Raw genomic sequence first — 12,201 nt, forward strand, 5'->3', positions numbered from 1 at the left:
TTTGTTTCAGTTGGAGCAGAATTGGATTAAGACAGCATATTTCACCTGTAGAGCTGCCTCCTTGCAGCAGACTTTGCCACAGATGCATCCAGTGAACAGATCAAGGTTTCCTCTGGGGTACCTCCTTGTCCCTGCAAGCCTCAGCTTCACTGCCCTTATGCTAGACCTCACAGATAGGGCTGATAGATGCCTCTGTACTAGGTAGCCTCTGCTTTGGGAGAAATTTTTAGGCCCTGCCTTCTGTAGAATGGGCTTGCATGGAATATTTCTTGCCCAGCACCTGCTTTACCACAGGCAGTCAGTAAGGAGACGAAACAATAAAAGTATTCGTTATGTAGGAGAAAACAGTTATACAAGTGAACCTGACCATATGTTTGAAAACTGATCCAAAAGACAAGTAAAGTTTCTCACCCTCTAATCTGACTGCCACCTGGCCCCCTGCAAGTCTTGTCGGTATCTCCAGAACTCAGCCTTCTTGCTGAACCTGCTAGCTCTAGTTGCTGAGGCCTTGGATCTTTTTTCCAGCCTGGGAAAAATGTAAAAACCCTTACAGACAGCCCTTAATGCCTCCAAACTATCTCTTGCCATGCCCACCATCTGCAGTACTGTTTATTAATTTCTCATCATGAGTCTCCAGAATCCTCCAAAAAACTTGGAGGACACCTGGCATTCTGCTGGCTAATGGGCCGGAGACAATGGCCCTTCCCACTTGTGGCCCCTTTGGTTTGTGATTGGGAGCAGCAATCGTCCTTGCCCTAATATCACAATAGCAAGAGAGATTTAATAGTTTTGCCCACTCTGTTCTCTTAAGTATGCATCCCACAATTCCCTTTGCTAAACCATATCCAAAATCATAAAGATACATACAGACAGCATAACATAACCCATGCCGTAATAGAAGTGACATAAATGGATACAATGTAATATTGGCTTTCCAGTGAAACCACACATACTGCATCAGTGAAATAAACAGCAGAAAATCTGCCTGATACTACACAAACCCCACAACCTGTGGTGGGGTTTGTGGCAGGCTTCAAGATGGGAGTTCTGCACCTGAGGCTTTTTGCAAGAAGGGAGCCTTTGTCACCTGTATGATCCAAGTAAGAGGATAACGTTTTAGTTGTCGTTGGGGTTTGGTGTGAAATGTTCTTAGTTTCATATAAATACTGGTGAAGGCATTGATAGTGTGGAGTATCTTGCAGTTGCTGGGAGTGTCAGAAGATAAACCAAGGACTGAATGGCCATGGGCAAAGAATCACCATGTTTATTTTGATTCCTCCAAAACACAGGACTGTGTTGATAAATGTGACTCATGCCACTTTTATGGGACGGAGTCAGAAGATTGTTAGTGTCTGAATAGTACTTCATTAATAGGTGTGGGGCACTGCTAGATTGGAAATCACAAAACCAAGGAGAATAGTGCCCTTGATTCTGCTATTTGTAATAGTTCAGATATTTAGAACTGAAATTATCATGAAAATCTAGCTAGTTTTCATTCCTTATGTTGTTTATTTATAGCTTGTACTTTTACTGCCTTTGACCATTAAATAATATACACATAGATTTGTTTATACAGTAATCCTTTCAAGTAAATGTTGCTTTCTGGCTGCTTTGCAGTAGGTTAGTATTGCAGTGTTTGACTTGCAGTCACTGTCAGGATTCCTCTCTGAAAATGAAAGCTCTTTCTAATGAAATTCCATCAAAAACAACTTTGCAAATGTCATTGACCTAAAGTTAAAGAAAATGTTTGTTTTCAAAACTTATTTTTTTCATCTATTTAGGTCTGATTTAGGCCCCTTCAGCATAGCTAAAGGCTAATTCACATGAATACAGGAGGGAAGCAAACCATGCTGCTGTTCAAACCGTCACAGAAATAATTGTTTTTGTTATCCAGGGCATGTAGACTTCACAATTGAAGTGGAAAGAGCGCTGCGAGTTCTTGATGGAGCAGTCCTGGTGCTCTGTGCTGTTGGAGGAGTTCAGTGCCAAACAATGACAGTCACCAGGCAAATGAAGCGTTATAATGTCCCATTTCTAACATTCATCAATAAGCTGGACAGAGCGGGCTCAAGTCCCACCAGAGCTGTGCAACAACTGAGGTACCTACTATTTTTAGTCTGTTTGCAGCGCAGTTCCTAGACATTCGCATAATGTTTCTTGATATTTTGAGTAGGTGTTAATGATCCTGCTGAGCTTCTGCAATCTGATGAAGTCACAGCCCCACGGTACAGTGCACGGTTTTAAGTTAAATCAGATGGGTAGCTGAAACAGCACTTCTCTAATTACACCAGGAGAGGATACCAAAATAACTCTCATTGACAAAACAGATGGTAGGTCCCTTAGGTTAGGAAACTTCCATTTCCTCCAAAGGAACATGGTTTCATGTCTGCTGAATTGGGTTTGTGGCTCATTTTTATTTATGATAATACAAGTGTCTATAGAGCCACTTGAAAAGGTTTTGTAGTAAGCATCCTCACTACAGGGATGATAGACATGCTGCAGTGCACTGCTCTGGTAGGACAGAGGAGAGTCCTATCACATAAAACGTGTATGTTACATAGAAGCATAGGAAAGTAGGGCTGGAAAGAACCTCACAAGTTCATCTAGTGCAGCCTCCTGCTCAGGGCAGAATCATTCCTGATTAAAGCATCCCAGCCACGTGTCTGTGTAACCTGCTTTTGAAAGTTTCTAAGCATGGAGAATCCATAACTTCTTTAGGTAGCCTGTTCTTGTGCCTGACTACTATCATAATCGCATGCTTTCTTCCTTCTCTCTATCTTTCATGTCCTGTGGATGTCCTTTGTACTCTTCTTTGTTTGTAAGAGAAGAGTAGACCATTTCCAAATGTACTAAAACATGTGAGAGAGAAGTAGCCCTCAGATTAAAATGATTTAAACCGGCAAATACATAAAAATATACCTGGATGTTCTGTCAGCAGTTGGTTTTCAGTAGCGTTCTTTCAGATAGTCAAGGCAACTTTTAATGTTAGTAATGGCGGGGTGGATTAATGACACTAATCAAGGATAGGTTGAGACAGGGGATTTTATAAAACCTCCTTGTCTTTTACTGAGAACTAATTGTATTTTTAAATTTTTCAGATCCAAGTTAAATTACAATGCAGCCCCTATTCAAATTCCCATTGGTCTTGAAGGAAACTTCAGAGGGATTATAGATCTTATTGAAGAAAAGGCCATGTACTTTGATGGTGATTTTGGGTAAGTGGCTGAAGACTTTTCTTGTAGAATAAAGTTACTCCCAGTATGAAGAATACTTAAATGGAGTAGCAAATTGTTTTGGTAGTCAGGAGAGAATCCTGACAGTATGTTATAGTTAGAGCTGAGGCTGGGCTGTCTAAAGAGGCCCTTGTTTTACTGCATAACTTAGGGTAGCTGCATCCCTTTGACAAACAACTTAATGTGGCTGACAAGGAAAAACCAGCACTGTTGTGTCTTAGAGGTACAGAAGCTTGGTAGTGGGATTTGATTGCAGGGGTCTGGAATTCCTGATCTATTCAGTTTTGGGCAGGGGGAGCACAAGAAAGGAGCATCATATGTCTGACGTATAGTGCTAATTGTTTTACTAAAGTGTCAGTTGTGAGGCTTGTTGAATGAAATAGTGAGTACAGCAGAAGACTAGCAAGTACAGCAGAAAACCAGCTTGGCTTGTCAGGGAACTCTTCAGTAAAACACAAAAAGGAAGCTTACAAGAAGTAGAAACTTGCATGAACAGCGAGGGAGGAGTATAAGAGTATTGCTCAGGCATGCAGGGATGAAATCAGGAAAGCCAAAGCATAGCTGGAGTTGCAGCTAGCAAGGGACATGAAAAATAACATGAATGATTTTCTGTAAGTATGTCAGTAACAAAAGGAGGATCAGGGAAAGTGTGGGTCCTTTACTACACGGGGGAGGCAACCTAGTGACAGGATACAGAAAAGGCTGGAAGCACTCAATGCTTACTTCACCTCAGTCTTCCAAGGCAAGGTCAGCTCCCAGACTCTTGCAACTGGCAGCATGGTTTGGGGAGGAGGTGAGCAGCCAACAGTGGGAAAAGAAAGGGTTAGGGACTATTTAGAAAGGCTGAACATGTACAGTTCTGTGGGGGTGGACAGGATGCACTTGAGGGTGCTGAGGGAGTTGGTCAATGTGATTGCAGAGCCACTGGCTATCACGTTTGAAAACTCATGGTATTTGTGAGAGGTCCTGGACGATTGGAGAAGAGCAAATATAGTGCCCATCTTTAAGAAAGGGAAGAAGGAAGAGCCAGGGAACTACAGACCAGTCAGACTCACCTAGGTACTTGGAAAAATCATGGAGCAAATCCTCAGGTTATCAATTTCGAAGTACTAGGAGGAGAAGGTCATTAGGAACAGTCAGCATGGATTCACCAAGGGCAAGTCGTGCCTGGCCAACCTGATTGCCTTCTATGTCGAGATGACTGGCTCTGTGGATGTGGGGAGACTGGTGGATGTGGTGTACCTTGACTTTAGCAAGGCTTTTGATATGGTCTCCCTCAAAATTCTTGCAAGCAAGCTAAAGAAGTCTGGGTTGGACAAATGGACTATAAGGTGGATAGAGTACTGTCTGGATCATTGAGCTCAGAGATTAGTAGTAAATGGCTCAATGTTTAGTTGGCAGCTGGTATCAAATGGAGTGTCTCAGAGGTTGGTCCTAGGGCTTGTTTTGTTCAATACCTTCGTTAGCGACCTGGAAGATGGGATGGAGTGGTAGATATGCAGGAGGGTAGGGCTAGAACTCAGAGAGACCTAGACAAATTGGAGGATTGAACTAAAATAAATCTCATTGGGCAGGTCCCCATGTGCAGGGTCATGTGGCTTGTGGTGCCACAAACTACATGTGGGAAACATGAAAACATGCCAGGAAATCCTGGTAGCTAAAAAAGAAAACTCAGGTGGAGGTGGGAGGGAAAGTAGCGCAGGGTATGTGTTGGTGTGCACCAGAACGAATGGAGGGCTGACTGTCCCGAGCAATGTTCTGGCTGCTGGCTAGGCTTTGTGCTGCCAGATCTGCATCCCTGCTGCACCAGGACACCAGGTAATACTGCTGGGGCCGGCAGAGGTGTAGGCCTCAGCCTCCCCTATCCCTTCCTGGGACAGTTTGCTGGGCGCTGAAGCACATGTGCATGCAATGGGGCATAAAGTATTAGAAGAGATTTGTGCTTCTAGTATTTATGCCTCTACAAGTGCATGTCCCTGGATGTGGGGACCTGCCCATGAGGTTCAATAAGGAGAAGTGCAGAGTCCTGCATTTAAGGCAGAACAATCCCATGCACTGGTACTGGCTGAGGAGCAGCTCTACAGAAAAGGACTGGAGTGTTACAGTGGACAATAAGCTGAATATAAGCCAGCAGTGATCCCTTGTGAAGAAGGCTAATGGCATACTGGGCTACATCAGTAGGAGCGTGGCCAGCAGATCCAGGGAAGTGATTATTCCCCCCTATTCAGCATTGGCAAGGCTGCAGTTTTGGGCCCCATTATGGAAAGGATGTGGACAAATTGGAGACAGTCCAGCAAAGGGCAATAAAAATGATTGGAGGGCTGGGGCACATATCTTCTGAGAAGAGGGGTGAGGGAACTGGGCTTATTTAGTCTAGAGAAGAGGCAACTGAGAAGGGATTTAATAGCAGACTTCAACTACCTGGAGGTGGGTCAGGTTCCAAGGAGGATGAAGCTAGACTGTTCTCTCTGGTGACAGATAACAGAACAAGGAGCAATGGTCTCAAGTTGCAGCAAGGGAAGTTTAGGTTAGATATTAGGAAAATCTTTCTCACTAGGATGGTAGTAAAGTGCTGGAACAAGTTATCCAGTGAGGTTGTGTAGTCTCCATTCTTGTAGATTTTTAAGACCGAGCTAGACAAGGGGCTGGGATGATCTAGTTGGGGATGTTCCTGTTTTGAGTAGGGGGTTGGACTACATTAGGCAATCTCCTAAGGTCCCTTCCAACCCTAATTTTCTATGATTCTAAGTCCTGCCATGTTGCGGCGAAGCTCCCATTGACTGCAGTGCTGTGAGCAATACCTCCTATTATCTCTTGGGAGGTTGAGAAAGGTAAGGATGTTGCTTATGAATGAAATATCAAACTTCCATAACTTAATAGGGGATGAGAGGCCTAATTTTGCTATAATGCCAGATCTTTGTGAGATGATGCTGTATGACTAGTTTTAGTGCAGTTGGTAACTTAACTGCTGAATACTGGGTGCCGCATGAAGAAAAGCGTATAACCATATTTGCATTCAGCATGAAAAGTATAGGATGTCTCTTGCTCTGTAGCCATATCTCATAATGTGCCTGTTTGGTTTAAGTGTGCCAGGATAAATGTGAAGTGGAACTGAGGTGGAGGAGGTTGTTCTGCTGCACTGCCAAGCCCTGCTACGAGCTGATGTACTTCCTCACTGCTGTGGCATTGGAGATCAAAGTTGATGGACCTCAGTCACTTATTCACACTGATAGTTAATGTTTGGACTGGCTTAGAATTTTGTGGCAACCATGATGCTTAGGCGATTCAAACTTCCTTTCCTATGGTTGTCTATCAAACTAGCTACACTATTTCTGTCCTATATATTTGTAGACAGACGTTTCGATATGATGAAATCCCAGCTGAATTTAGAGCTGAGGCAGCAGACAGACGTCAGGAATTGATTGAATGTGTTGCTAACTCAGATGAACAACTTGGAGAACTGTTTTTGGAAGAAAAGATCCCTACAGTAGCTGATTTAAAGGTAATATCTGATGGTTCTTTGTCCTATAGAAATAGTTCTTACTGGCTAGAAGTGAGATGTTTCAGAGTCTCTTGCTATTATGTGGGTACTCGCTTCCCTAAAAAATACTACCTATATAGCACCCATGTGTGGTGAGGCATCCGCCGCAGCCCCCCTCTGAGCAGGGGGGGGGGCACCCTGGGGAAAGCGGGTGGGAAGAGGGTGCTCAGGCTCTGGCCATGTATTGTAGGGCCAGTAACAGTTTTGCACAATTACCTTCCTGAGTACCATGATTATCTTACTACCTTTTCCACGCCTATGTTTAACCCTTGGTTTCTCACTCAGCCTCTGCAAGTGTGTTATTCATGTTGGTGGGCTTTGTAAAATGGACTGGAAACTAGGCTGAGGCCACCAAAGAATCACTGATTTATAATAATTTTTTGGTCACTTTCAATCCTGAGAAGATTTGAAATGGTAACCCGGAGTTTTGTGTGTCCTAAGTTCATGCTCAGTTCAAATTGAGGGATAGTTTGTGCCATCTCTTTGTTGTGACAACTTCCCTTGACAGCAGCAAGAAAACTTTAGTGTTGGGTGGTTACAAATAGGCCAAAGATCAAAACTGCTGCAGACAACCAGCTGTTAAGTGTGATAAACAAAGCAGCAACAGGTTTTAAAGGACTGTTATGGGGAGCAGCAATCTGTAGACTCATTTCTCACAAGCACAATTGTTGAAAGTGAAGCCATCTGTCTTTGGGGATGGTGGTGGAAAGAGATTCACAAGGATGTCTGCTTGAATATTTTGGTCACCATTTGCTTTTGTGTGTGTTTTTGCTTCCAATTACACTCTTGGAATGTGTTTTCAACATCCAAGGAAGATGCATAAATTTAAGCTTGGCTGGTTTAAGTAGGCACTTCCATTGAGCAGATTCAACGGCTTGATACACCCTAAAATTGTTGGAGCCAGTAGGTGGTTGCCATTATGTTTTCTGTTCTGTTCTCCTTCCTGCACTGCACTCATCCTGTAGGGAAGCAGCAATGCCGGGTTTGCTGTTTGTGTTCCATCTTTGAAAGAAGAGCGGTCAGTGAAAGCTAAGACTGTAGTAAGGGTTTGTCCAGAAGCTTATTTGAATCTTCTTATGAGCTGACTTTTTTGGTCTTTTAGTATTGTAACAAATGTTAGGAAGGCTGCACAAAGCATTGATTCTGCAGTCCAGCATGGACTGTAGCTTCAGGCATTCTTGTACCTAAACTGGGATGAAGTATGTTAGGGAAAGCTTTTTTTTTTTTTTTTTTTCCCCTAGAGGTTGGAAGCAGCTGTGATTACCATTGACTTCGGTGATAATTCTGAGTACCTGGCATCATTAATTTCAGGCTTATTTTTATGAGGCTTGAATACAGGACTAGAACAATTCTGTTCATAAAGCATCTGCTCTGCTGGTTGCTCAAGGCAGCGTTTAGTAGTGGTCGTAGGTGGAAGACTGTCCTCCAGACAGAACAAAGAGTGGTGCTGGAGAAGTGCACTGTGTATTCTGCTATTGTTTGTTGTGGGGAAAGAGCGGTTCTAGGAGGAAGCTGATATTTGTAGCTTCTGCTGAGAAGTCTGGGAAGAGGGTTAGTTGCAAAAGAAATTTGTCTATTCAGAATGGCCTTGCTTTTTCTCCCTATCTCCAGAAAGCCAATTAATTACAGCTGTTTAATAGCTGTAGCAGTGAAGAGGCAGCTTTATTTGAACTAATTTGTCCCTGAAGATGGATTTTCTTTCAGTGGCAGGCAGCCAAGTTCTTGTGGAAAATATTTTTTCATGGAACTCATGTTAGATAGTACTCGTGAAGGTCACAGTTCTAGTGGATGATGCTCATTAAGGATCAAGGGCTCAGACAGGGTTTGCTGCCCCTAAAACATATGGAAGGAGAAGTTGTTTGTTTGATGTATCCCAGCTACTCCATGGCATGAAAGTAATATTTCTATTTCTCTTACAATAATTGCTGATGGAATTGATGGGAGACGCACTTTGACAGTGTTTTATTTTCTGGTAGAGTAGGAACCCTAGGCATTAACATAATTAGATTTTCAGTACCCTTGTGCATGCACACACCAACATGGACAAGATGACCGCAGAAGAAGATAGTGGAGTCTTGGGGGGTTTTTTGTGCGTGAAGTTTGGTTTTATAATCAAATTTAAAACCTTCCAGCCAGTTTTCTTCTCTGCCTTCATAACCGTTAAGTCTTTCCAGTGTTTTCCGTATGGACCAACTTGCTCTTTCAAAACTCATTCTTTGCCCATTTCAAAAGTCTTTCAATCAAGAGATTTTAAGTGTAACTTCAAAAAAGTTTCTGCACTAGTTGACATTTCTGCACTAATTAAAACAAGGCAAATAAAATGGTCGTCTAATATAGGAAGCAAAGCTGCTTTTCTGTAAGTAAAGTCAGTAATTAGGATATCTGTAAATATACTGATTGCATAGGAGCTCCTTGATTATAGCTAATGCCCCGTCCTGACAAGTGCAGGTCAACTCCAGTCCTCTTCCACAAGAGTTTGGACCCTAAGCCTAAAGATTTGAGGCTAGTATTTTCATAAGTGACTAATGATTAATATGTGTCTATATAAGTAGTCTGTGCTTTATGAAAATCACATCTCTGTGTGAAGTCTTCAGTTGGGTACTGAAGTTACTGGTAACTTTTTAGGAAATATAGGGTGTTAAAAAAGAATGAAAGACCCAAATGGCTTTCTGTTATTCTGTTGGAAATCATTTTGTTAGATCTTTCGCTTAGAGATTTTTTTTTTTTAGATGGTAGCATGTAAGGGAATATTGAAAACCAAATCCCTGAAAGGATAGGAACCTTGGATAGGGACCCTGTGAGTTATTCTCAGTGATGGTCATTAGCTATGAATACAAATGAACTTTTAAAATAACTTCCTTATCTAAAGAAGGCAGCAGTTTCTTTCTTGTGTGGTTAAGTTGATAACTGTAGAGAGCAGCATCCTCTAGTGGTTTGGATAAAAGAGTCAAGGTCAGGAATCTTAAGTTCCATGACAGATAATCAGTGATTAATTGTTTGATTTTGGGCAAACAGTTTAAATCAGCTGTACCTCAAGATTTTTTTTTTCTGTCTTTTTATAATGAGGATCCTGTTTGTTTACCTTGTAGAGCAGTCAGGTCTTGACTCTTCAGGTAAAGCAGTTTGAAAATTCAGAATGAAAGGCACTGCATAAGCACAAGGCTAACACCCTTCCCCCCCCCCACCCATTCTCTCTACTTAGCCTGACATCCTTGTGGTTGCCCAGGACAGTCAGAGAAACTCAGATGTGCCAAGGAATGGTGAACAGATTTTTCAGTAGAGCAGATTGAAATGCTTTTCATCAGAAAATGGTGATTCATTGAAACAGGGAAGTTTCAGCAAATATTCTGTTTTGAAAAAAAAATTGAAAAATGTTTCCAATATACAAGGCCCTCCTGATTTTAACAGTTTTTAGAAGCTCCATTTTTTGTTTCAAAATTTGGATTTAATTTATAGTAAAAAAAAAAAAAAAAATCTTCAAACAAACAGGGTTTGAAATTCTCAAAACAATATTGTTATTCTTCATGCACACTTTTCCATATTTTAATTTTTAACCCAATTCAGAAGGGGGAAAATGTTCTATACCTCAATTTTGCAAGGTGGGAAAAGTCTTCCCCCTACTTCTCCCACTCTTCTCCCCTGCCTCTCTTCCTTAGCTCCTACCCTACCCTACAGGATCGGGAACTCCCTGACTGTGTGACTGTTATGCTGTGGATGGGCCTCTGCTCTGCCCCTGTGATAGCTGTGGCTGTGCCCTCTGGGCTCTTACAGCATGAGGCATAGTGCCTGGGAGGCTCTTGCTCTTTAGACTCTTGAGGACCAGACACTTTCCTCCAGGCTGAAGAGGGTGGCACTTTAGTTGCCAAATTGTTGCTATTGCCTGGGTTTCTGTTGATAAATGTCTGTTGTGATATTGAAGCCAGCCTCTTTGGCCAGCTTGCCTACTATCTCTCAAACTAGGTAGTGCTTGAAATGCTGTCAGCAGGTGCCCTACTCATTAGGTGAGAAACTTCCAGTGTTGAGTTTCTGCAGTTGGTGACAAATGGGCTGCAAAGATATTTTGGTATGATCTCTGAGCTCCGCAAGGCTCTCACAGAAGTGCCATTTGTTGGGAGTCTTTCTGAACATTTATAGTGGATTCTCAGATGGTTTAAATTTTTTTCCTGTTACTGACATAGTGTCCCTAATGTCACTAATGGGTGAGCAGCAAAAAATAAAGGTAGAAAATTCTCTTGTAATTGAAAAAAAGTAGGGTAAGGGAACAGGAGATGTGAGATCTTCTGTGTTTGGTGCAATGTGGCTTAGGTCATTTTGACCTTTCTACACATCAGTTTTCTGTCTGAAAGATTGTGCGGTTCATTTACGATGGGTAACAGATTTACAAATCGGTGCATGAAGGGACAGTAATAAATGAACATTTTAGGTTCTTGAATTGTGTCATAAAGCTTTATTTTTAAGTGGGCTTGGTATAGGAGCAGCATCAGAAGAATAGGAAACTGCCCAAAGGACCATAAAAAGGATACTGATACTGCAGACGGTCAGATCCTTGACTGATAGAAGTCCAGCATATATCAGCTGAATATTTGGATCAGAGGAGGAATTTGCAGGGAAGAGTCTATTGCAGGGGATTATTGCAAGGATAGGTGTTAAGCTAACTCTTGTTTCATATCTTCATTAATAATGAAACACAAAAATTGTTAAGTGACGCTAAATTGAGAGCAGCTAGAAATACGTTGAGGCTATGTGCGGTAATACTTAGGGATCTGAAGAAACTAATAATGTAGAATAAAAATAGGAGATATATTAAATTCATGTTGATTCTTTATCTCAATGAACCGGAGGCACAAAAACCTAGACAGAAGTACTGTTGACAGAAACTGCAAGGTGATAATGGACAGCAAATGAGACATGAGAAAAGACCAATTTGTTTTTGGGTATTTAAACAGAGGCATCAAATCTTCATGGTTTCATAGTTGGTAGGGTCGGAAGGGACGTCTGACCTCCTGCCCTGGCAGGAAAGAGTACTGGGGTCAAATGACCCCGGCAAGGTGTTCATCCAGCCTCCTTTTAAAGACCCCCAGGGTAGGAGCCAGCACCACTTCTCCTGGAAGTTGGTTCCAGATCCTAGCTACCCTGACAGTGAAGTAGCACTTCTTAATGTCTAATCTGAATTTATCCTCTGCCAGCTTGTGACTGTTATTTCTTGTCACTCCTGGTAGTGCATGACAAGGTATGGTTGGCCTTCCTGACCACATCCCCATGCTGTCGGCCCATGTTTATTTTGTCATCAATAATGACTCCAAGATCCTTTTCTGCCTCTGCACTGACACGAAGGGAGTTCCCCAGCCGGTAGGTCTGCTGCTGGTTCTTCTTCCCCAGGTGCATCACCTTGCACTTGTCAGTGTTCAAACCCATCCTGTTCTCGTC

The 12,201-nt window shown here is 42.3% G+C and overlaps 1 protein-coding gene across 1 annotated transcript in view; it reads left to right on the top strand.

The window, feature by feature from the left end:
- GFM1 (G elongation factor mitochondrial 1) overlaps nt 1-12,201 on the top strand; it is a 53,461-nt gene that overhangs the window by 3,031 nt on the left and 38,229 nt on the right. Inside the window, exons 3-5 of the mRNA XM_019532512.1 lie at nt 1,834-2,099; nt 3,099-3,215; nt 6,585-6,735. Coding sequence (XP_019388057.1) covers nt 1,834-2,099; nt 3,099-3,215; nt 6,585-6,735 — 534 coding nt within the window. The remainder of the gene's footprint in view (nt 1-1,833; nt 2,100-3,098; nt 3,216-6,584; nt 6,736-12,201) is intronic.

This window comes from Crocodylus porosus, unplaced genomic scaffold (assembly GCF_001723895.1).
Source record: "Crocodylus porosus isolate Cpor-Errol unplaced genomic scaffold, CroPor_comp1, whole genome shotgun sequence".
NCBI lineage: Eukaryota > Metazoa > Chordata > Crocodylia > Crocodylidae > Crocodylus > Crocodylus porosus.